Raw genomic sequence first — 25,953 nt, forward strand, 5'->3', positions numbered from 1 at the left:
TTTTCTTGTCTAACCCAGGGTCTAGGAGTTCTGTAATGGTTCAGAACTGTGATGAGCCGTCCCACCAGTAGGAGAAACACCCTGACTCAAAAACACTTTGAAGCAAATTGCTTTGGGATGCCACTGCTGTCGAGCCAGCTATACTATTGGCACCGTGTATAGGCTTGTGAAATCTTCACTGTTGTGATTGGCCAAATACTGGCTGTGCTAATTAGTAAGGTAGAACTGGTCGTATTCCCGGTTAAACCTGGTCGGTCACATTCTGTGGCGCCTGGAAGCATCAACTGGCACACAGGGGACTTCACAACTCAGACGCGTGGTAAGCTACATGTGTGCTTTAACAGAAAAAGTGTCCCAAGAAAACCACTGTCAGTGGTAAACTTAAATCAGTTAAAGCAGTGTAGTACCGCAGGGGGCTTTTCTAAGACAGGTTTAACAAGCAACCGAGAGTGAAACCAGAAGCACAAACAGAAGGGATGGAGGTCTCCATTTGGTGTCCAGCAAGGGCATCTGACGCGCGGTTCCCCAGCAGAAGGAACCTTGCTTTGCAGTGGCTTTTTTTCCCCCATCAGAAACATTTATTGAACAGTTAGAGTTTATAATACATTATAAAGAACCCAAAACACCTCTTTTCCCTCAAAGGTCTCAGGGATGCATAGGAAGGCCTGGCAGGGCCTTTGGGCACTACTTGGAACGTGGTCTTCTCAGAAACAAACTAGTCATTAAATGGAGAAGCAAGTATAACATCAATAATACTGTGGTCTTAACAGGAGGTTTGGTCTCCCTCATGAGACAGATGCAAAGCTTTTCCCTCCCTCACCACACTCTCAAGGCAGTAACATTTCTGGTTAATGACAGTGCATTGAGAGGCTGATTCTACAATGTTTTGTTTTGTTTTACCCCCCTCTTACCTTTGATGGGATAAGGCCAACCTCTTCCTAAAGGGGCATATAATTTCTTTACAGAAATCTGGTGCCAAGGGAAAGGGAAACACTAAAGAGAAAGACTTAGGCAAACAAAACTGATGGAAGTACAGGTCGCTGCAAAGAGGACCTCTCCAGGGTTGCCTGTTTCTAGACACAGGTAAAAATGCTTGAGAACACTAGGAAAGGCTTTCCCCCCAGAAGAGAGGTCACAGGTCTCGTGGTCTGTGTAGGCAGAGTGCTCTGCTATCTCGGATCCCTAGGAAGGGGCAGGGAGCATAAAACCTGGTGTGGCCAGTCAGTTTGTGAGGCTCCCTTGGGAAACTAAGGCTTGTAGTGTTTTTTGGTCTCAGGAAGAGTTAGGGTTGGAGAGAGAGAGAGAGAGAGAGAGAGAGAGAGAGAGAGAGAGAGAGAGAGAGAGAGGGAGGGAGCGCAAGCGAGCGCAGCTGTAGGCTTTCTTGAGAGCTGGTTCTAGGGGAAGCAGGCAGTCTGGGAAGGAGACACGCCCACACATCTGGTGGCAGGTGGAGGAATCTGGTGACAGGGATGTCCTCCACACAGGTCTGGGCTGTGCGTGCCTGCTGGCTTCGGTTGCCTGTGGCTCAGCTCCGGATGTGCTGGTTAACTGTCCACCAACTGCGTTAGGTCTGATCGGTGATGTTGCTGACCTTAGCCCAGGCCGGGAAAGTGTCCAAGTGGAAGAGGCTAACTCCCCAGGTATTGATGGCCACCATCACTATCACCAGGCCAATGACATTGACTCCCAGGCCAGCTTTCACCTGCGGGACAAAAGCCAGAAAAACGCTGAGCCAACAGTAGCCAGATTGCCCCATAGTGAGCCCTTCCCAGGCCCAGCCTTAGCCTCGCCCCTGTGCTGTCTGATTTCTCCCAGCAGCTGTTTAGACTGCTCTAGCTCTGTTCTGTACCCTTCTGTGGCAGGACCGGAAAGGCAGTGGGGGAGGGGTTGTGGGGGGCGGGGAGAGGGATAAGAATCACCTTCTTGTCTATAGCACTCTCCCGTCATTAAGTAGAAGCCTGGGAGGTCTGTGAAGCTATCCGAGAAACCAGGTCTGAGGAGTGTTGTTATTTGTGTAATAGAGTGATGAGGAAATATATTTAGCATAAGCAGATCTCCTGAGCAGGAATGCAGAACCTCCTAAGTGCTCGCGGACATTAAGAATTAAGTGGCTGTGTTTGCCACTGTTACCATCTCTCGCCCCCCAACAGCTGAGGGATGTAGAGTACCTTGGGTTACTTAGGGAAGTAGCTTCCTCTGGCGTCTCCCCCGCATCTAGAGTAACATAGACCTGCTAGCCCCAGGAGACCTTTGCTTCTTCCTTCAAAGGCAAGTGTACTTCTGACAAGTCTCATTTCTCTGCCATCGACCCACGGGCCGATGATGTGAATGTCGGTGACTGGTTGAACTGGGACCCAAGCAGGTCCTCTAGCTAGTAGGAAGCCGGGGAAAATGGATGCTGGAAAATTGTTCAAAACCCACCACTAGCCTTCTGCCTAAGACCGGAACTTCTCAGTCATCCTGCGCCCTGTTGTGTGAGGCATGGCCCATGCTTTCCAGGGATGGTGGATGGGGTCTTGCATGCTAAATTCAGGTTCCGTGGAATGGAAAGGGACCACAGGAAGTACCTACTTGGAACCATCTTGTTGAACAGGTGAAGAAACTGGAGTTTTAAGTTAGCATCAAGCTAGGAATGGAACCTGACACTGGCTCAGGTTCCTGTCTTCTAGTCCCTGCATTAAGTACTCTCTCTGATAACGTAAAGGCCAGGGGTAAGGGGTCAGCCACACGGGAAGCGGAGGCAAGAGAGTTGAGGCAGAACTCAGCATGAGCAGCCTATAGTGCTGCAGTGAGAGGGAGGGGAGTGGCCATGATCTCCCACCCTGAAGTCATCTCCTTGAAGAGCCATTTTAATGGTGAAAGAGATCTTCAAAACTTGTGTGGCCACTGAGGAAGAGTTTCACCTCATCAAGGGTGATCCTGCTTCAGACTGTTGGGCCTCAGGGCTTTGTGTGAGTTGGTTTAATATCTCCTCACACTGTGGTCAGCTTTGGGGACTAAGATCAGCCGTAATTATAGGCTGAGACAGGAATGTAGGTCTGCCCAGCACTAATGGCAGCCACAGACTGTCTCTGCACAGCCACTGCCTGGGACCCAGCTGGAAACCAGAGTCTGGGGAGGAGACATTTTAATTTGTTTTGCTGCCTTCAGGGCTCCCTCGCTTGGGCGAGAACTGAACAGAAGGATCCTGTTCTCACAGGACACCTTTCACGGGGGCTCATGCAGTTTCTCATACTCCATGGTCTCCGAATAAATCAGCACTTGTCCAGGGAAGGTTTGTGCAAGCTCATGCCTTCTGGAACGAGGCCAAAGCCTGTGCCCTGGTAGCTTTCTCTATCCCCGGGCCTGCTTTTTTTCCAGATGAGAGTTAGGGAAAGCCCATCACTATTCTGGAACTTACAGGTCAACCTAGAACCCTTTGATAGGGATCGGCCTTTCCGCACCCCAGAGAGTGCTGGGAGCCTGCTATGAAATCAGAGATTCCAGGAGAAGTCCACACAGCGAACCATCCCTGCCCTCGTGGACTGGGGCCTGGCAGAGGGCACCCACAGCTCACCATGTCTTTGATCTGGCAGTGCCCATAGCTGAAGACGATGGCATTGGGGGGGTTGCCCACAGGCAACATCACAGCAAAGGAGATGGACATGGTGACGGGGACCAGGGTGTACAGTGGATTGATGTGCAGCGTTTCCGACTAGAAGAGAAAAAGTCACAGTGACGACAACTCTGAGAAGAGGTTGGCATGGCCTGTGCTCTCAAGGTGGCGTGGTGTTGAGCACCATGTTCTGGGGCATGTTCTTGTTAGTTCCCTTCCCTCTGGGGCATGCTTTTGCCTATAAGGGCAGAAACTCTGAGGCAGTTCCAAGGATGGATGTTTGAGCTTTGGAGGGGGGCATCTTATACTTTATTTCTTTTTATTTTATGTACATTGGTGTTTTGTCTGCATGTATGTCTGTGTGAGGATGTCAGATCTTGGAGTTACAGACAGTTGTTAGCTACCATGTGAATGCCAGGAATTGAACCCTGGTCCTCTAGAAGAGCAGTCAGAGTCTTAACCACTGAGCCATCTCTCCAGCCGCCCCATTTTTGTAATTTATTATTTATTTATTTTTATTGGGAGGAGACATCTTAATGAACTGGTTCTTGAAGTTCATTCTTTAGCTAAGAAATCCCTTCTTTAGGAAAATCTCATGGATAAATCTCAATCAAAGTGGCTCTAATGGAAGCAAGAGTCCCTCACCGTTGGGGTTATAGGTCTGAGGGGCTCTCCCACCCTGGAACATAGTTTAGTTGCTCTCTTTGGGATTTGAATCCATGGCCTGGCTTTCAGTATTGGCGTGTTTTAAGAAAATGGTCTTGAAGGGCACCGTGGCACATGGATTTAATTTCAGCGCCCCTCCCAGTACTGGCAGGCAGAGGCAGATGGAGACATGTGAGCAGAGGGCAGAGAGCAGCCATGAGAGCTGGCGTTTCATGAAGCAGGAAGGATCTTTGTAGGCTGGTAGGGCTCCATGCCCTACACTTCCAGGGGCAGCATTCGATCAAGTGTATTTCCTTGGGGACTTCGACAGTTGCTCCCCCCATTAAAACCTGGCCTGAGGTCATGGAGTCAGGCTGATATTGGAGGCGGTGCTTGTTCAAGCTATGGTCTTGTGTATTGTTTTCCTGAGATGACTTCAGTATGCAGCCCAGGCTGCCTTCAAAGAAATTAATTCTGCTTTTTTTTTTTTGAAAAGTGTTTCTAAACTATTGCTATATTAATGTATAATTTTGTTTTACTAATTGTCATTTTAAAAACTTCGCTACTTAAACTACGGATTGAATACCAACCAGTGAACGTGGCGGGCAGTGAGAGAGGAATATATATAGGAACAGTTCCCCAGGCCAGGCTTGGCACTGGGGCCCTGGGGCACACGTCTGGCCACCAAGGAGTCTCAGCTACTCACCAGGGTGCACAGGATGGGCAGGAAGATGGTGATGGTGGCTGGATTGCTGACAAACTCTGTGACGATGGACACCAGGACACATGCCAGGAGAGTGATAGCCCACGGTGGGAGGCTGCTCAGAGACAGCATCTGGTGCCCAATCCATGTTGAGAGGCCGGAGCTCTGCGGAGGAGGTGGGGCGGTGAGAAGGAAGGAGCACAAGCCAGTTCCAGAGGGGTCGGGAACACTGCCTGGGAGGGCTACCAGGCCTCATCCGACTTCTCCGGCCTCTCCAGAGCCACACTGAGTTCATGAGTGGATCGATTTTATAGTTCAGAAATGTCTTTAAAATGGACAGCATTCTATCTCTGAGCACAGAGTCAGAAATGTTGACACGGGGTGGCTGAAAAGGACTGAGGTTTATAGCGGCCCCTAATGCAAAGAATTAGAGCTGCAAGTGATTGCAGTTTCATTGTAGATGTGGACACATGTGCCCAGGCAGCCTCAGAAAAGCTCCTATGCTTTTCTAAATAGCAACTGCAGGCAGATGCTGCCGTCAGGGAAAGAGGAGGGCTAGCTAATATAATTAACCGATAGATCGGCCACCCCAGAATCATATTTAAATACAGCGGAGGAAAACTTCAGTGAGTCCTGAGTGAGACCGGAAATTGTATGTAACCTCTGAGAACGGCTAAAAGAGCTAGGGACTTTTCTCTGGGGGAAAAATGTCTAATAGAACCTATTGGTTACATTGATAACTATTACCTGGAATTCTAGACGACAGCCAGAACCAACGCTGACGACACACAAAGAAGAAAGAACAACTTGACTGGAAAATGAGTAACTGTTCTTTGTATAGGGAGTGCCCAGTCAGTGGAGGCGTGCAAGGATGCTGTCCTGGGGCGAATACTCAGGGGGTAGGAAACTGGCCTCAGTGTCCCCTGAGGTTCCTTCCTGTATAGGAGTCTGGCTGGCTGCCAGTGGTGAGATAGTATTGAGGCCCAAAAGGATGGTACCAGTTTGGGGCTGGAGAGGACTCTGCAGAGAAGACCACTTATTCTTGAAGGGGACCTGGTTTCAGTTCCCAGCACCCACATGGTGACTCACAACCAACCCTAACTCCAGTTCCTGGGGGATCTAATGCCATTAAGATTATGGCAGACACCAGGCACACATATGGTGCACATACATACATGCAGGCAAAACACTCATATACATAAATTCTAAGGTGGAAAATATACAAGTTTGGGGCGGGTTAGTGCATGTAGCCAAGGTGGAGGGAGAAGCAGTTTGAACCTCAGTCTGATTAATTCACAGGATTCTTTCCTTCACAGAGGGCTAATGGTAGAAGAGCTTTGATTATTCCCACCAGTCCCACTAAAACCATCCCATGCTGAGCCAGGAAGCCAAGCAGACGTATATCCGCTTCTGCTAGGATTCCCTGAGAGGCTCAGTCCAGGCATGTAGACGGTCCGAGGGACAACCTACTGAGTTGTCATTTGGGGTCTCTATGAACATTTGTGACCAACCTCCTGTCAGTGAGACCCCAGAAAGGAGATGCCTATAAAATCCCCACTTCCTTTTGCTTGTGACAGTGTAGGGGTTGCAAGGGAGGTATCAATGTCTGTGCTGGCTTGTGGCGCCAGCGAAGATGGCCAGGGAGGAACCAGCGTCCTCTACCATGTTGCCGTCCTTCCTAGTGACTTGGTGGTTACTATGCTCTCCCTTGGTCACTTCTAGTCTCTCCTTCAGGGTTGTAATGGACTCCCAGGAAGCTTCTGAACCGATATTTGACCAAGAAGAGAGCTGAATTGTTACCTTGCTGCCAGATGCCAGGGCATAGCCTCCTCCCACCAGGATGACAATCTCCCAGGGCATCGTTTTCTGGAAGTCTTTCCAGGTGATGATGGGCTCGATCCCCTGGGTGGGCTCCTGGCTTGCCCCTGGATCACAGATAGGAAGAAACAGAGGCAGGTAAAACCCTGGAGGTATGACAGTTTGTGAAGAAGAGCCTAGCTAACGTGGAAATTGCAGGGGTTGGGAGCTAGCTATCTGGGTTGGAGTCTGAAGGGCCTCGGAAGGTCTCTTGGCCATTCTGACTTGGTATTCTCCTATTAAAGCCACCCCCGACTCTGTCCCTTGAGTCTTTTCTCACCGTCTCTCTTCTTCCCAAAGCACGGCTTCTTCGCTGGAATGAGAAAGAGCAGGAAGCCGAGAAACACAGAGACCGTGGCATCAGTGCGGTAGCCTTTCCTAGCAAAGAGAACACGGGGCAGGAGGAGGAGAGTCAGGAATCCACGCAAGTCTCAGGACAGGTTGTGGGGACAGAGCACCGCTTCACAGGACACAACCCAGCAGTGGCAGCAACCCGTTTGCCGGTTGCTGGGCTGTGCTATGGTGGATTTACAGAGAAGGTTAAGGTCTGGAGACAGCCTCCCTAAGGGAGGTGTCTTAGTGTGACGTGACATCCCGGTAGTGCTTGAGCTGAGTGGTCAGAGTTCTTTAGATAATAATGAAGCATGGGCCTCTCTCCTGGGGGGGACCACACCTCCAGGCTGGTGCTGGGAGAGCTTGTAAATCTTTAGTGGTGGCCTGGGACCCTATGTGTACCTTGCCTGGTGGCTTCTTTCTCCATAGGGCTCTGAGGCCACAGTCTCATTATAGCTAGTCCTTTATAGAAGTTTCCCCCTTAACATGCTCAGTGTTTGGGAAATGGGTGAGGCCCCAAGCGTGGTTCCGTAAGCTGACTAAGGTTACGTGGTAAGTGGCAGCCCCTGGTTCCAACCCTAGACAGGGACTCCCAACACTGTGCTAGCTTCCTGGCTCCATACTGCCTCTTCCCTAGAAAGCATGGATTTCCCAAGGGGCAAAATGCTTCCTGGGGTTTATGTAACCTGTGGTTATAGCTTGAGGGATGAGTGAGGATGGGGGTTCCGGAGGAAACAGTATTGCTTACTTTTCAAAGAAAGAATCCCAGCCAGGGACAAAGCCAGGCTCCCTGGTAAACCACAGCACTGTCATCAGGATGAAGAAAAAAGCAGTCACCATTTCAGGGTAGCTGTCAAAGAAAGCAGGAAGAGCCGCTTCAAGAACTGGGAACTTAGCTTTCTCACGTGGCTCTGGAAGCTCCTATCCAGACCGCCAACACTGACGACATGAAACACAGAGGCTACTTAAGTACTAGACTGGCTGGCAGTGAATCAGGAAACACACTGACAGGGATGCTACAGGCGACAGAAGCCACGTTTCCTGGAGAAAGGTAGGTGGGAGGGAGAGGGCACAGCGGTGTTGTGAATAAGACAGCTTAATCTTCACTCTCAGGAGAGCGCCATACAGCGAGCATCCTCAGATTCGGCCAGTGGGAGCACACACTGCTACCAACCAGTGTTTTAGGGAAATTTACCATACACCTTGGGAGCTTTAATTTTGGTTATTCCCTTCACCCGAGACAACAACTGGCAATGCACAGTGAATTATTACCTATTGAGAAGGGGTCAACAGTGTTGTTTATCCGATGAGGTTCTGTGACCGTGAGTACATTTTGGTATTACCATTAAAATGAGATCCAACCAGTAATAGTCTTGTTGCCATGGCAGAATAAATGATATGGGGACATAATCCGAGCAGAAGGTTAAGTGAAAATGGCATATACAACTACGTTAAATATGAATGTTATAATATATATATATATATTAGGTATGCATATATACATATAATTATAATATGCATAGCCTATAGTACTGAAGTTTGAACCCAGGACTTCATGTATGCTTAGCAAGTGCTTTACTCTTGAGTTAACTTTCGCAGCTCACGTTGGCTTTAATTCGAAACAGTCTAAGTTGCCTAGTCTGGTCATGAACTTACTTTCTTGCCTCAGCCTTTGGAGTTAATTGAAATTGTAAATCCAGCTTAATCATATAATTTACACATGCACACGAAAGGAATATATTATGCTAGCAATTAAAACAAGGATACAAGTCCATTTTACTTTTTCCTTATACATTCCTATATTTTATAAATGGCATACCATGAACATTTATTCCTTTTATAAATTAAAGCTTTAAAAATATCATTTCTATCTGATTTTTTCACTCAAAGTTCAGTATAGGGAGCACTCTGAGAGTGGACATATAGCATTGCCCAGAAGGCTGTATGGGGAACTGTAGGAATATTGACAGAGTGTTAGTCTAGTTGGTAGTGATGTCCTAGTATTGATTGCCTATCTTCAAGTCTGTGTTTTATGCTCTAAATATAGCACCGAGGTCCCCACAGCTGGATCACTATTGAGACATGTAAAAATCCCTGACTTTACAAGGTTCCATCAGTGGCTGTGTTTTCTTTCTGTTGAATTTTCTCAAACTGCCCCATTAGATCCTTCACCCCATACCTTGGACTGAACACAGAAGACAGAAGAGGGTAGTCACTGAAAACCGGGCCAGCATGGCTCTGACATTAAATAGCACCATCTGAATGCTTAGATGTGGAGTTCTGGAAAATTCTGCCAGTGTGGGGGACTGTCAGGACCAAGGCTGCTGGTTCTCTTCACTGTTGGCACTGGGATGGGGGAAGGGGATCAGTAACTCTTACCTAATGTCTCCCAGCTTTTCGTATTCCTCCCGGATCCTCTTCTCCGACAGCTCTTCCCGTTTGGTCTTCTTCTTCTTGCTCAGAGAACAGGTCTCTTTAAAGCTAGGAAGGGAGAGTGAGCACAAAGGTAAAATACGCTTCTGAGGTCAGATATACCGCTTGTCTCCTGTGTGGTCACCTTGTCCTCTTCACACAACGCTGCCCGCCCTCCTGTTCACACAGCTTCTGTCTGCCTAGTTACCCAGCCCCTCTTGGGCCTTTCCCCTGGCCATGGTTATATCCATGCGGACATAGTTGGGGTGTGGGCTTATGTCTTACAGAGGTAGCTGGGTATTTATGTCTAGTTGTTTTCATATACCTAAGTACGTGAGTAGAGTTGGAGTGTTGATTGTGTGTATGTGTGTGTATGCATGCGAGTGTGTGTGTGTGTGTGTGTGTATGTGTATGTGCATACATACATACTTATTTGTCTAGAGACAAGGTTTGTCTGGGGTAAAGGTAGGTACTAGTTTTATGTTACAATATTGGCCTGATTATACAGCCATCGCTGGTTTGACAGTAAGTTGAGTAAAGAGTGATGGGTTCCGTAGGTGATTTACTAAGGAAACATCATATGTGTTTTCCCCATTTGCATTTGAGGTTGATTAAATTTTAGAGTAGATGGATGGTTATTCAGAGAAGGCTTACTAAGCAGTTTAATATTAGAAATAATATCACAAGAGTCATGTCCAACTTGTCATTTTGAGAGATATGACAAGCACATTCCAAATAAACTTCTAAACAGAAATCACTCCTGTCTATAGAGTGAAAGCCAGGGCAGCTTAGACTCTTCTTCCTAAGAGCAGCTGAGGTTACGCTATGACTTGAGGTCAATGAAACTTCATCAGACACTCTCCAGGCTTTTGATAAACCAGACAGGTCTGCAAGCCAAGTGGTCAGAATTAAGACCATCTCATTGTGCACTGAGAGGGAAGTGCAGAGTTCATGAAATCTCTGAGTCTCCAGAAGAGGCAATGTTCAGCTCAGTCCTGTCCCCTGCATCCCCAGAGCACAGGCCGTTGGGGCTGAGCCTGCCCACTTGCACCAGAGCCTCTGGAAGAACCTTGGTGTTTGGCCAGCAGGGCCCGAACACTCACTTGCAGCCCAGGAAGAGCCAGTGCATCCAGAACCAGCTGACCACCAGCATGAGGAGGGAAATGGGGAAACTGAAGAGGAACCAGGTCCCGAAGTTCACCACCTCTGCCGCCGGGTACTGGCTGGAGGGGGAAGACCAGGGCAGGGGTAAGGAACACATGCTATTTCCACATGGTATCTGGGAGTGACAGCCAAGAGCTCCTTCAGGAGACATACAGCAGGCCCAGGGCAGAGGAAACTACAGTGACGCTTGACCAGGCATTACCTAGAACTGTGCAGACTCAACCCAGCTCCTCCTTGTCACTGGCAGTCCCTCCCGAGACCACAGGGAGCTCCCTAAACCCCCTATTCTGCATTGTTCTCCAGTTTCCATCCAGAATGAGTTTCCAGAACTAAAACTATGACATCCACCCTTACTTCAAACTCCTTGAAGGCTTCTCTGGTGCTGGCCAAGCTTGTAGGTCTTGCCAGCCAGCCCTTTGCCAATCTGTTCCTCTTCCTTCCATCCTCCTGCCTCAGAGCCCTCACACCGCTGTGCGTTCTTTGGAAAGCTTCCATCTAGTTTCCCTTGCGTCATCATCCAGGTGCAGATGGAGGAGCTCCCTGGGCAGAATCCTGGACTGGTCTTGCCCTCCTCCACTGGCATGCCAGCCGCTCCGCTCTGGCTCTGGCTCTGCCCCTGGCACCTAGCTGCATTCTGGCCCAGCCACCAATAGAGGGTTCTTACTTAGCCCTTGCTGAGTGAGCGAAGGACTTACTTGTTGAAATACTCTAGGAAGATGAGGCTGGTGGATGTGCCAATAATGGTGGTCAGGCCGCCAATGGTGGCGGCGTAGGATATGCTCAGAGAAAGGCACTTGCAGATCATTTGGTCGTGGTGGGATCTGTACTTCTTCCTGTTTGGTTCTTGGTTCTTGGAGCTGGGGGTCAGAACTCCTGGCTTCTCCTACCAAAGGAAAATCAGTGAATCTTCACGGTTAGCATGGGCTATCTAGGACATGAAGCCAGAGAGGCTGGAGGCGCAATGGTTCAGTGGACAGGCGCTGAGTTACAGAAGAACCTAGCTTTCGTGAGATGATATACTTGAGCTCTCCCTCCCTGCCTCACTCTCTCCTCTCTCTTGCCTTTCCCCTCCCTCTGCACATAAGTCTCGGCCTTGGTATAGTCTTCTCAGTCTTGCTTGGTCCAGTTCATGGCCTCGAGTATGGACTAAAGAAGCAGGTGCCCCCATTCCTTCCAGGCTGGGTCCTCTTACTCTCTCACTAACTCTTTTCATTTTTAAAGTGTTTTTTGACCCATGGTCAATTAGTCCAGTGTAGCCTCAAAATCACCATGTAACTAAACTTGGTCTTAAATTCCTCATCTGGCTGCCTCCACCTTCCAAGTGCTGGGACTACAGGCAGGCACTACCATGCTGCATGAGACTTGGAGAAGCCTGGTACAAATATCAGCTCTCCAAGTCATAGGAAAACTGTTTTGTGGAAGTGGCCATCTTGCCATGCTTCTCATGGCCCTTAGCTCTTGTGAAATATTAATTTGAGATGTGTTATATTCATTTATGCTGTGGAATATTTGTTTAGTGATGCAAAGATGTGTCACACTCTGTGAAACTGTGTTATTTTGCCTGTCTAAAACACCTGATTGGTCTAATAAAGAGCTGAATAGCCAATAGCTAGACTGGAGAGGGATAGGCGGGGCTGGCAGGCAGAGTGAATAAGTAGGAGGAGAAATCTGGAAAGAGATCAAGGAGCCAGGAAAGGAGAAGAGAATTTCAGGGTCCAGCCACCTAGCCACACAACCACATAGCCACAGAGCCACCCAGCCACCCAGCCACCCAGCCACACAGCCACATAGTCACCCAGCCACCCAGCCACACAGCCACACAGCCACCCAACCACACAGCCACCCAGCCACACAGCCATAGAACCATCCATGGAGTACGAAGGAAAGAAAGGTATATAGAATAGAAAAAGGTAAAAGCCCAGAGGCAAAAGGTAGATGGGATAATTTAAGAAAATCTGGCTAGAAACAAGTCAAGCTAAGGCTAGGCATTTATAAGAAAGAATGTCTCCATGTGATTATTTGGGGAACTGGGTGACAGACTTCCCAAACAGTAAAGAGAAAAACAAACAAACAAACAAAAAAAAAAAACAAACCATCTACACTTAACTATTGTCTGTCTTCTTCTGAAGACCAAAGTAAGGCATGGGCACTTCTAACCACTGAAAGATTCACTGCTTGCCTGAGCCACAAAGGACCACTTAGATTCTCTGGCTCAAGGATTTCCCATGATCTTTTCTTCTAATGAAATTTATACTGAAGCTGAATACATGAACTAACTGTAGCTTTTAACAGGTTTTCAATTCATAGCCGCAAGTCTACCAAGGGTTTAACTATGTGTGCACACTGCCTTGGAATCAAGATGCTGTGCTTCCCAGCCCCCCACTGTTGACTCCTGATTTCATTGCTGTGCCTCATTTGCAAGAATGAAGTTCAAAAGCACTACTTTGTTGAGCCAGGACTGTGGAGAAAATGCCTAGCACTGGGCTTGGTACATGTTCTCGGAATAAACATTTCATAAATGGTGGCAGCGAAGATGTAAAACGACGAGATCGGTGATAGATAAAAATGTCTGAAATCAAGGGCTCTAGGTGCCCGATGCCTCTTCAGACCAGCCTCAGCATTGCTGCATATCTGCGTTTTGTTTTAGAGTTACAGCAACAGGAGAAGGCTCATTTGTGCAGAAGAGCAACCCGTGCTTATATCCTCAGGACACTAAGAGAGAATATTTACTGTGGGAACCGGTGAGATGGCTTCATGGGCCAAGGCACTTGTCTCTAAACCTGATGACCTGAGTTAGATCCCTGAGACCTACACCGTAGATGCGGAGAACTGACTCCCCCAAATTGACCTCTGACTTCCACATTTGTACCTGCATACTCCTGTGTGTGTACGTGTATGCACTGCACTGCACACACACTGCACACACACACACACATACACACTAAATGTAATTTTAGAAATAAATATTTATAGTGCCCTCAAAGAATCATTTGAACCTCATCTCTACCAACATTAAACACTGACAGTTGAAGATCTGTGACCCAGAAAGTGGCACATTTTGGCTCTTGGTTCTGTCCATTGAGCTCAGGCACTTTCTTTCCATGGCACACATGACAGACGCTAAGGACAGTTCACTAATGACAACATCAGGACCAGCACCTTTTGGAGGTAATAAGCTATTTCATATAGGGTTCAGTTACCTGTGAGGAATGCTGCCTCTTTGGTTGCTGCTGGTTTGTTGTTTGGACAGGTTTGGTGACCATGGGCACACCGTTTAGGTTCTGCTGGAACAAAAGCCATCGTGCTGTTAGGAAGAGCATGTGGTCCAAGTGCCTGGAGAGGTACCGCTTGACTGTCCCAGGGCTGCCATAGGGACTCAGAGAGCAGAAGGCTGAGAGGGCATTCCTAAGGGCACCCCCACTCAGGGTCAGGATCCATCTTACAGGTTCCATCCAGCCAGGGGAAGAAGATTTGAAACCTGGGATCACCATTCTGTTCTTATAAGCAAGACGAGCTTCCGGGAGTTTATTAGCAGGTGAAGAACTCTATTCTTTCCAAACCCACGAAACATTAGAAATGATCTGCCACAGTGAAATCCTCAGTTTGGAGGCTGGAGCGGAAGTTCAGCCATTAAGAGTATGACTGCTCTTGCAGAGGACTTGAGTTCAGTTCCCAGCACCCAGGTCACAACCACCTAGAATTTCAGTTCTAGGAGATCCGAAACTATCTTTGGGACTTTGCACAACTCTGTACTTACATGTATACACACACATGCACAGACACATACAGACATACACATAAAATCTTTTAAATAAAATTTTTTTTAAAAAATTGCACAGAACCAGGCAGTGGTGGTGCATGCCTCTAATCCTAGCACTCAGGGAGGCAGGAGTATCTCAAGAGCCTTAATCCACCGAGGCTGCTGGCCTACAGAAAAAGCTACCAGGCATCTCGGTGCCTCGGTTATCTTGAGGGAATTCCATGTGATGTCAAAGCCCAGGGTAGGAAACTGAGGCCATACCTTGTTCTGCATCAGAGAGGTGAAGTCTGCAGTTGGTGTGCTGAAAAGAAGCAAAAGAATCAGGGAGAGCCGAGTGGAGCAAGCGTGGCGAGAAGGGTGCTCTTTCTCGTGCTCGGTGTTTGGTATAAGGGTCTTAATGTTAGACTCAAGTTTTCTAGCCTCCAAAGAGGACCAATGTTTCCCTAGTCTCCCTTGACTCCTAAGATGCTCTAAGAGTCCAGGGGCTTGCTTCCTCCCAGGGACGGGCCAGCAGCTTCCTTTGAAATGGCACCAACACCCCCAATAATAGCAGATATGGAGTTCTGATTGGGTGCAGGCACTTAAATTCGAGCGTCAGTCTTTACGACACCATCAACCTTCGTAACAGATCCAGGCCACCAGCATCCAGTCACACCACCACTTAGCGCTAGGATGTCAGAAGTGGGTGCCCGTGGGGCTCTCACTGTCTCATTGGAAAACCTGTGCCCGGATGGTATCCTTACTAGCTACCTCAAGAAGGTCACAATCTAGAAACAGAAATGTGTGACATGCTATCTGAGGAGACAACAGCAGGAAGGGCATGCAGGGAAGAAAAAAAGATGAGGAAGAATCTGGGTCAGTAGCTGCACCTCAGGGAGGGGACAGTTAGCTGTATGCGCCGAGTGCCTCCCATACCTCTGGCTTCCCCAGTCTTTTCCCTGAAGACAGAGGAAGATGGGAACAATCAGAAATCCGGACACACGGAGTTCTCAGTAGCTGTTTATAGTCTATGTCAGTTGTGTGGACTGTGGCCCTACCGGCTCACCCACTATGAAGGCAGAAGACAGTGCTGGGCACTGACACATGGGACATAGAGTCTGGTAACCATCAGTGCGTCAAGGCTGCGTCAGCGGGAGCTGAAGAGGATTACAGTAAAGGGTGCTTTGGAGATTAGATGAAGGACTCATGTTTGCTTCCTAGACTGGCCGAAGAGGGAAGCGAGGATCGCTTCAGAAGGCAGGGGAGGCACTGGTCACACGGAAGAACACCAAATACCTGTGCTATCATGAACACAGAGGATCCTGGAGGACAAGGGACAGCTGAGCTTTTGTTTCAGACTTTTGGTACTGACACAGTGGAGTCAGAAGGGCCAGAGAGAATAGTTACTGTGGTCATAGGAGCAGCCTGTGTGCAAGTGGGCATGATGCCCATCTTCTCAGGGAGGGGACACACAGGAAGAAGCAGGACGGGAGCCATCTTGAAAAGCATTGCCTAGAAAACAGTGACCACAGGAAACGAAGAGGCTGAACCATCAGAACACTGACAAGGAGGGAGATGATGGAGGAGGGTCATATGTCTATTGGTTAATAAAGAAACTGCCTTGGCCTTTAATAGGACAGAAAATTAGGTAGGCGGAGTAGAGCAAACAGAATGCTGGTAGAAAGAAGCCGAGTCAGTCAGTCACCATGATTCTCCCATCCAACATAGACAAAGGTTAAGATCTTTCCTGGTAAGCCACACCTCATGGGGCTACACAGATTATTAAATAGGGGTTAAAGCAAGATGTGAAAATTAGCCAATAAGAGGCTAGAACTAATGGGCCAGGCAGTGTTTAAAAGAATACAGTTTCCATGTAATTATTTCGGGGCATAAGCTAGCCAGGCGGCTGGGAGCCGGGCAGAACACAGCCCGCCGCTCCCCACTACAGGGAGATATGTGGCCATCCAAGAGCCAAGAGCCATCAGGCCTGGGTGATTAAAAGGTCACTTCAAGGTCACCTGTGAACCCTGGAGGTGGGCACCTACAAGTGACAGCTAGGGACTGGATCTCAGACAGGATTCTAGCCTGGAACGTTTTTGCCCTTTGGTCTTTTCTGTATCCTACATTTGCCCCAACTCTGGAGACGGCAGAAGCAAGAGAGTGAGGGGACAGTAGGGGATGGGATGGGGGACAATGGAAGGTCGGTTCCTTTCCTCTCTTTCATCTCTTTCTTCTGCAGGCTTAGGCCCAGGGGAACAGGTGTGGGCTCAAGGAGAGGAGAGAAGTTTTGGAGAGAGATGAGAGATTTGACATGAGCCTGGGTTAGACTGCTGAGGATCTGAAAACAGGATCCTTCTGCCTCTCTGAAAAAAAACAGGAAAACTGTGGCATCTGCCTAAGATACCAGCAAAGGTGAAAGGCAAGCAAGGCTATATATGACATATATATATATATATATGACATATATATATATGTCATAATGGAGGACAGGGGTAAGACAAAGATGATAGTTCTGCCAGGTCCTCTCTGTGTCTGTCCAGCTATACAGGCTGACTTCACTCAGTGTGAACTCTCTGTTTTTTTGTTTGTTTGTTTTTAATTTAAAAGGAAAAATTACAAAGACCCATCACAAAATACAACTTTTTCTTTTTTTTTTTGTTTTTGTTTTTGTTTTTGTTTTTCGAGACAGGGTTTCTCTGTGGCTTTGGAGCCTATCCTGGCACTAGCTCTGAAGACCAGGCTGGTCTCGAACTCACAGAGATCCGCCTGCCTCTGCCTCCCAAGTGCTGGGATTAAAGGCGTGAGCCACCATCGCCCGGCCAAAATACAACTTTTAAATGTGTAGTGTTCACTCTGGAATACCCATAACAACCGTATTTGTATATAGGTCTGAAAGGAAGTCAGCTGTGGGTAGACTCCACACATATGAACGCTGAAGAACATGTTTCTCTTTTCCTGGCTTTCTGGCTGGCTAGAGCATCATACAGTCCACTACCAACTGTCCCCTGGTATTCTAAGCACATCAGTGCGGGTGAAACTGTCCTTAGCAGCCACAGGGCAAGCTCCCACGTTTACTCAGATGTAACATCTTTTTATTCGTCCTCCTCAAGATCTTGAGAAGTAGAGTCTATGGACGGAGACAAGCTGGTGAGCTTGGTACACCATATCTAAAGGAGATGCCTCTCCGATGGGCCCAAGAAGCTCTGTCTGGGAGGAGGGAGGTCATACTCACTCTTCGTTGACAAAGATGAGTTCCACAGAAGTTTGTCTGTTGTTTACATCAAGACCTATTGTGGTAGAGAAACACAGGAAGTGAAAACTGGGGCAGGAGTGGACCCTGTGTGTGGAAGTCCAGGGACTCAGGACAGGGACAGAGGTGCAGTAGATGATCCCCTCCCCTTCTCTCTGGTCTGAGGGTACAGTGGGGGTGTAGATGCAGAGAGACCCCAGAGTTTTGCAATAATGCTCGAGCACCTGGGACAAAGAGAAGGGGGGGGGGTGCCTGTGAGCCAAGTAGGAAGGGAGAGTGTCCATGGGTTAAGGGTACTTAGGTTATGGCACCTGGCATGGGCAAAGTAGGGAAATGAAGACGAGGGCATGGACACCAGGTTGGGCAGTGTTGCCTTGACTGGCAGGGAATCCAGAGAGGAGGCCGGGGGGAGCTGAGGGGAGCTGAGCTCCAGCGAACTGTACCCATGAGCTCCGCCTCCTCAGGGCTGGAGGTGCCCGCTACCAGCTGCTCCTCCTCGGCGTTGATCAGCTCCTGCAGCACGGCCTCCACGATGGGCATCACCATGGCGGTGGTGGAGGTGTTGGAGAGCCACATGGACAGCATGGTGGTGCAGCACATGAAACACAGCAGCAGCCTGTGGAGGGCAGGGGCGATTGGGGTGGAGCATGCAGCTGTAGAATTGGGCCCATATGACCCACAGGGTGCTGGCCAACTTCGAGCTCCCAATGCTCGGTGCAGAGAAATTTTTATTTCAGCATTGGTCCAGCGAATGATTCACATTTAATGGCCAGGAAAAAGCCTTTAAAGTGGGAAAGGATAGCTTTGGTAGAAAGGTCCCAGCATACGGACTCACTGTTATTCTTGCTCTGTGGACATTAGGTGGAGCCCTGTGATGTGTCTCTTATGGACAAGGGGGTTCTTTCGCCTCTCCCTGCAACCAGGGAGTCTAGGGCACAACTGTACCCCTTGCTCGGTGTAAGTCAGCATAAGTGATTTGGGAGCAAACAGAGATGAAAGTCCGGGCACTCAGTTACCCGGATACTTGTCTCAGCATCAACGAGCTGCAGGAATGGCCGCAAAGCCACAGAAGTGCTCTTTGTCCCGGCTTGTGTGTGTGTCTCCAGCTGGCCTCTAGAAGAGTCAAGCTTGGAGGAACACAGAGCGAAAATAACCTTCAGATTATCTCCCCTTGACTTGGAAGCACAGGGCAAGCTGTGCCTCTACAGACCTGGTGCTAATTGTCATTAGATAAGGACACAGAAGTGGCTTTGTTTATATTTCGGATGACCTTGCACAATCTGGGGGCAGCACATATGTGGACTGTGCCCAAGTAGGGCAGAGTCCTGCCAGTGTTTTTGTTTGAACTGACAGCAACATGGTTCAAATGTTTTGCACACTAATGGTAGCACGCCACGCGGGTGCAAACTTGCTTGGGTAGTGTGGTAAATAGGGAAGAAGGGAAACACAAATGGGTGAAAAGTCTTGTCGATAGTATAGTTTTCAAGAGCTCTGCAGGGGCTAGAGATGTGGCTCCGGGCTACAGTGCTTGCCCAGGACAAGGTCCCGGCTTGCTTCACTCATCCCACCAACCCCCTCACCCAGGACCACAAAAGAAACAACGCTAAACTAAAACAAAGGAGCCACAAGGTCCCTACAGGATGAAAGAAATGCCCCCACCTCCCACCCCCGAAGCTGAGTGGGCAGATGGTTGCTGGGGCCTGCGTGGATTAAGCTGTAGTTAGCAACTCCCCTCAGCAACCTGGGAGACAGGAACACGCTTTAGAGTTCCAACATCAAAAAGACCGATGCTGGAAATGAATGCTATCTGATTTACAGTTTGCCCCTGGGACTGGCGAGGCAGCTCACATAAGATGTAGTGGGAAGTTTTGAACTAGGCGCGGAGAAAGGGAAGACAAACAAGAGGCATCCGATCCCACAAAACCGTCCCCCTTGGCGCCCCCGCATATTCAGTGAGGGTGAGGATCTCTCCCTGCCGGCCTCTTGAAGGTGGAGTGGAAGGAGAAAGAGAGAGGATGTGAGGACATGGAGAGACACTCACTGCCTGCCTGATGGGTCTGGGGTCTGAAGCACCACCAGCAACTCGGGTGTATGGAAAGAGACACCCATATTTTCTTAAATGACAATGGGAAAGACACCCACCTCTTGGTCCAGTGTGTACCCTAACCTATAGGGGAAAAAATTGGCAAACTGTTTCTGTTGGTCCATTTTGTGCTTTCTATCGAGGCCCTCAGGTGTTGCAAACCTGCTGTCCTTACAGTCCAGGTGTGACGTGAATGCCTTAGATCAGGTGAGAGTTGCCATCAGGGCTACTGTTCAAATCTATATTCCGGCTATCGGATCTCTTCCACGGGTGCGGGAGGTCAGTGTCCATCACTCTGATGTCATCTCCTCATTAGCAAAGGAGCGCAAGTACACATCCTGCTGCGGCTCAGGCCCCGCCCCCTGGACCCCACACGTGACTCACATGCCTGGCTTGGCTCCGGCCATCAAGACCATGCGCAGGGCGATGCGCTTGTGCAAATTCCACTTCTCCACGGCGGCCGCCACGCAGATGACACCCACCAGCAGCAGTGTGGTGTTCTTGAAGTACTCAGCCGCCACCTGTAGGGAGAGCGGCGAGGTCAGCCACCAGCTGGGAAAAAACCATGGCTAGTGCGGAGTGTTCTGAGAGCCAGAGGCTGGTGAAGGAGAAGCAGGGAGGTGAGGCTTAGTCAATACCTGGTTATCTCCTCCCCTTAGCGTTCTGGGATCAAACCGAGGGCTTTCCCCAGGTCGGACTCTGCCATTAAACTCCACCACTAGTTAAAATGGGTGGTTAACTCCTAAGCACCGGCTGACCTTGGGCATCACCATATCAAGCTCTTCACAAAGGCCATCCCATTTCACCCCCTCCAATAATAACCCCATGTGGCCAATAGTCTCCACTTGTAGAAGGTAGGTACTAAATTTGAATTTAATACGAATTTTTTAAATAAATTTATTTATTTTATGAATGTGTGTTTAAAAAATTGACACACATATGTATTTTTATTTTGATCTTTAAAAAATTATTAAAACAGGATGCAATAGCATAGACCTGTGCTGGGATTATTAGCCAAGTGCCACCACACTCCACGGGATAGAATTCTTGAAGGGAATTTTACAGTTTGCCTTCCTGTTTTCCTATTTCACTCAAAGGGGGAAAAAAAAGAATAAAATTATAGACTAAATTAATATTTCATCCTTCACTTTCGTTAGCATTCCCTTCTCATCCGCATGGTCTCCCCCGCACACCCACTCCCTCCCTTGTGGAACCTCCGCACTCCTGGTGTACCCCTTTCTCATCACACGATCTGGCATGTCCTCACTCAGAACATTCTGTCTTCATCCCTGGCTCTACATTCGGAACAGACTTCAAAGCCAAGTTCAGACCCGGTGCAAAAATTCCGGACACTGTAGAGCGCTTGGGGCAAGACTGGGGTTGTGGCTTTACTTAGCTAAACATTGCAGAGAGCTCAGGGCGAGGCTGGGCTGGTGGCTTGAGGTGTGTGCTGAGGTTGGGTTAGTTTTTACATTCATCTCTTCAGTCTTTCAGTAAAAATTATGGATTGCCAATAGTGGAATAACATGCAAAAGTAGATAAATAAATAAAATAATAAATTAATAATACATCAATCAATAAATAATAATCACATAGATGGAAAAACCATGGCAGAGAGTGAGGAGTTGAACTTTTCAATTTAAAAATGTCTCTCAGAGTGACTGAACAAGAACATTTTTAACTTCAGGAAAAATAATTGCACAGTAAAGGACATTTAAATATAGTAAAATATGTGGGATTGGAAGTCAATGACATTTACATAACCACACTAAGAGTTTCCTTTTGGTTACTGAACTAAAAGAAGTTGGGGGGCTGGGGAGATGGTGTGGTTGGTAAAATAAGTGTCAGCCAGCCTGCTGCTATGAACTGGGATCCCCTGAATCCACGTAAATCTGCATGCATCTGTAATCCGGTGCTCCTGTGTGGAGATGGGAGGCGGAGGCAGGAGAGTCACCTGGAAGCTCTCCGGTCAGCTAGACTGTCATAGAGCGGCAGAGACAGGAGAGAGCCTGCCTCAAACATATACCCTGTGGTACATACATACCTGCAGCCACCACCCCTCCCGTATAGTTAGTTATTGGAGAATGAAGGGAACCACCCATGGGGTGGGGGGATGTAAGAGAACACAGTTCTTACCTGCCACATGGGAGGTGTTATTTAATAATGTCTAAACCCAGTGACTCAATGGGAATATGGTGGTTAGTGCCTGGGGTGAGGGTAGCATGGGTGAAAGGCATGGCTTCTGAGGCTGGCTGGCTGGGACTTGGAAAAAGTGAGGAAGAGCGGGGGAAGGAGACTCCTGCTTTCATGATAGACTTGTTTAGTTTAAACTTTGTTCAAGCAAACCTTCGTAGCCACAACAATGGAACCTACTCCATTTCTCATTGCTTATACCCCTGACCCGGCTTGGAAATTTCATGAGTTTTTTGTTTTCACGGTGTGGTTCATGCCTGTGACCATTTCCTGGGAGGCAGAGCCCTGTGCTTCTGGTTGACCTAATTCTTTTTTTTTTTTTTTTTTTTTTTTTTTTTGATTTTTCGAGACAGGGTTTCTCCGTAGCTTTTTGGTTCCTGTCCTGGAACTAGCTCTTGTAGACCAGGCTGGCCTTGAACCCACAGAGATCCGCCTGCCTCTGCCTCCCGAGTGCTGGGATTAAAGGTGTGCGCCACCACCGCCTGGTTGGTTGACCTAATTCTTGTCCCCAAGCTTCCTCATCAGTTGACCATGGTCTTTTACTACAGGTAGTTCGGACGTTCCTGGGGAAGACACTGTCCCTCAGAAGGAGTGAGTGTGACTGGGATGCTATGGGGCCAGTACCTTTCCGGTTTCCTCCCTAGGCTTCTGTGAGTTGGCTTGGGACAGGCTTGCATTTTTCTGTCTACCGAGAGAGAACCCCACAACAGACATACGACATGGAAATCACGGGGAATGATCCGTGTACTACCCTGTGACCCCTGCTTCCTGCCATGGAAGAGCTGATGAGACTGTAATTGTTCTCCTAGGAGGCTGGCAACAGCAACGTGTTCTCTGCTACTTTGACATGTGCCATCTCATAACACCAGTTCATCTGTGATGTCTTCTAGAAGGCTCAGTGCTCCTCAGAGGTGGGACTACTCTCTCGCGGTCCCACCCAAGGATAAGAGGAGGACCATCAGGTAGGTTGGAGCACCTTCTACACTCCAGGTGCTTTGCAGTTCACAATTGCTTTTTCCACTGAGCCCTGCAGAAGTCCTAGCGGACGACCACTGGTTGTGTTTAGTTTTAAGATGAGCGAACTCAGAGAGATTGAGGAACCCGTATGAAGTCACAGTGCAAGGGCAAAGGTGGGGTATCCAAGCATTGCCAAAGCTAAAACCTACTAGATACCATGCTGTATGAGGTGGACCAGCCGGAAACCAGCTGCGAGTGGGCCATTCAGTATCCAGAAAGCCCAGGCCGGCATACATTTCTAGCCTTCACCCACAGCCACAGTCTTGACACTGGCTGTAATTGCTGAGGCCGGGTGCCAATCAAAGACTCCGCTTCAGTGTGTTACTGGCTCTGTGATGTTTTCTCACTGAGTGTCTGGTGAGCTTCGATCAATTCAGGTGTCCTCCCTGACCTCTTGTATGTGAGCCAGGGGCTCTCTTGATATAGGCTGAGAACACAGAGGTTGCACAGGAAAGTGGGAGGAGCGAGAATTCCAGAGTCAGCCACCCTAGGGAGATTACACAACCCCTCTTGGCTTTTTTTCTTTTCATCTCAATGAAAAGCAGGGTTATGTAAATCCCTACCTTGGAAAGTTGTTGCTACCAGTAAATGCCAGCTGCAAACCTAGCTAGCATGGCCTGCCACATAACAACCTGGACTTCTGGCAACTCTCTTCCTGTTCCTAGAAACTTTACTCAAAGCCTGACCTGGTCTGGGGCGACCAGCATATGGAGCAGGCTCCTGCACAGAGCTAAGCAACAGGGCTGGCTGCTCCTTCACACTGGTGAATGAAAGTCCTGCTCCGTGGCGGTGTCTGTGATTTTCCCAGCCCACTGGCTTCTCTTCCACAATAAGACCTCACTTAGTTAGAGCCCCTCCAGGGCACCTCCAAGCCTCCAGATTCCTAAGGATTATCTTAACCGTTTTCTAAAGTGTGCTCCCTGCTTCCTGACTCTGTTGGATCTGCCACCTTGTCCCAGTCCCCTTCCAACAGGTTCAGCGTCCGACTCCCAGCCCAGCAGTGCCCACACAGGGGCACGCACACCTCACTAGCAGCTGCCAGCACTGAGTCTCCCTTCCCTGCCCACATCTTATACTCTTTCTCTCTTCTCAGGCCTATCGGGACAAATTTCCTCAGCTGTCCCTTCCCCAAGTTTTAATACTTGCCAGCTTGGAAGAGCTGACAGCAGAACCTGTTGGAGTTCTCTATAAGCAGCACTAGGGTCTAACAGGGCACTTCTCCCAGGAAGATAGCTCATGGATTTGTGATGAGTGTGGGGGCAGCCATTGCCTCCTCTGCCTTTCAGCTCTCTGGCTTTCCCGGAAGCGAATAAGTATTTGGAGACTGCATTTTAGAAGAGATGGGTTCCCTAGAAAAGGTGTCATCAGAGAGAGAGGGGTATGGGAGGAGCCTGGGCTCTGGAGAGCAGCCGCTGGCTGTTACCCCTACCCCATACCCAACCATCTCGCCCATGAGCTAGAGGCTCTAGGACAAGCTAACAGACCCCATGTTGGTCACTCCCGCCTGGGAAGTGGCAATAGCAGAACGACTTAACTCACTAACAGTCAGGGCCTTGGTGGCCTTGAGCGAGACAGAGCAGCTGGGCCCCTAGGAGTGCTCAGCAGGGAAGTACTTATCAAGAAAGGAAAAGAAATCAGTGCCCGGGGCTGGGGAGTGAGGGGCGGAGCTCCGGTCTGCCAGCACAAGCAGGAGGAGAGAATGAGAAGGAACAGGAGGGACAGGCGGACTCAGAAGAGAGATCCATCCAGGTTTCCTCAGAGAGGGACGAGGGGGACGACTTTGAAAGAGTTGGCTTGGCCTTGGATTGGGGGGCAAAAGCCAAAGGATGCCTGTTAAGTAGTCCTTTATTAGGGAACTGCAGGGGACTTTAGCTGAAGGTGGTGAGCTTTAAATATTCCTTTCCCTGGACACGAATGTACCCTGGGCACAGCCACCTCCCTTGATCTGCAGTTTTAGTTTTCTGTGGTTTTAGTGACCCACTGTGGTTGGAAAATTCCAGAAATAAACAATCCCTGAATTTTGACTTGTACTCTTCCCAGCAGCAGTATGAAATCTCCTGCCTCCTATTCAGGACACGGCGCTCTCCCCAGGCCCAGTGTATCCACTCTGTATAGGTGGGTCTCCCGCTAGTCATCCATTGGCTATCTTAGTCCTAAGAATCACTGTCATCCTGGAGTACCTGTGCTCAAGGAACTCAGTGTATTTAGTGATGACCCTAGAGCAAGGACTGGAGTGATGGAAAGGGCTTAAACTCCAGACGGACATTTGAACTCTGGTCCTCAGTGGCAAAACTGCAGGGCACCAGGGAACATAATACATCTAGTGTTTAATGCACCGTGTTTCTAGGCAACCACAGGGAGACTTGGGACATAGCCCTTACTTATAATGTATAAGTGTGTGTGTGTGTGTGTGTAGTGGACTATGAAGTATTACTTTAACTATTTTTTAACTTTTTTTTTAATGGGAGGAAGTAGATTGTGGCTCTGTTTCAAGAAGTTTGAGAATGGGAATCCAGGTATCAACTTCATCTTGCTTGAATGTGGGCTTGAACCTCTTTGGGGGCCATCCTCATGGGAGACAGGCAGACAGAGGACTGACTCCTTGTTCTTGTGTGTAAGCTGATGCCGCGATAGGCCCTTTCACACTCAGAACAGCACAAGGGTCTCACAATGTCCATGGGGTAGGTACTTCCACCCTGGCAAGTTTTACAATGTGGGCAAAACTCTCATTGAGCCTAAAGCGTGCTCTTTCAGCCTGGTTGGCCAGCTGTCGCGTTCCCAGAATCCACCTTTCTTTGGCCCATGGGACTAGGCGCAGCACTTGACACCTGAGCTACACCTGCTGTTCTCATGGGTGCTGGAGATTTGAACTCGGGTCCTCTTAATTTCACAGAACGTTCTGTCACTCACTAGGCCATCTCCCCAACCCCAGTTTACATTTTGTGTTGGACTGAACTCATAG

The 25,953-nt window shown here is 48.7% G+C and overlaps 1 protein-coding gene across 1 annotated transcript in view; it reads right to left on the reverse strand.

Annotated features, from left to right (window-relative positions):
* Positions 1-574: 574 nt before the first annotated feature.
* The window catches only part of Slc13a4 (solute carrier family 13 member 4), a 37,628-nt gene continuing 12,249 nt past the window's right edge, over positions 575-25,953 (reverse strand). Inside the window, exons 3-16 of the mRNA XM_050148056.1 lie at positions 20,166-20,302; positions 18,142-18,314; positions 17,681-17,735; positions 14,731-14,770; positions 13,910-13,990; positions 11,405-11,592; positions 10,649-10,768; positions 9,513-9,614; positions 7,882-7,983; positions 7,081-7,178; positions 6,744-6,868; positions 4,947-5,108; positions 3,557-3,694; positions 575-1,702 (exon numbers count right to left, since the gene is read on the reverse strand). Coding sequence (XP_050004013.1) covers positions 1,565-1,702; positions 3,557-3,694; positions 4,947-5,108; positions 6,744-6,868; positions 7,081-7,178; positions 7,882-7,983; positions 9,513-9,614; positions 10,649-10,768; positions 11,405-11,592; positions 13,910-13,990; positions 14,731-14,770; positions 17,681-17,735; positions 18,142-18,314; positions 20,166-20,302 — 1,659 coding nt within the window. The 3' untranslated portion in view covers positions 575-1,564. The remainder of the gene's footprint in view (positions 1,703-3,556; positions 3,695-4,946; positions 5,109-6,743; positions 6,869-7,080; positions 7,179-7,881; positions 7,984-9,512; positions 9,615-10,648; positions 10,769-11,404; positions 11,593-13,909; positions 13,991-14,730; positions 14,771-17,680; positions 17,736-18,141; positions 18,315-20,165; positions 20,303-25,953) is intronic.

This window comes from Alexandromys fortis, unplaced genomic scaffold, assembly GCF_014885135.2.
Source record: "Alexandromys fortis isolate MF-2015 unplaced genomic scaffold, M_Fortis_MF-2015_v1.1 scaffold_57, whole genome shotgun sequence".
In the NCBI taxonomy this organism is placed as follows: Eukaryota; Metazoa; Chordata; class Mammalia; order Rodentia; family Cricetidae; genus Alexandromys; species Alexandromys fortis.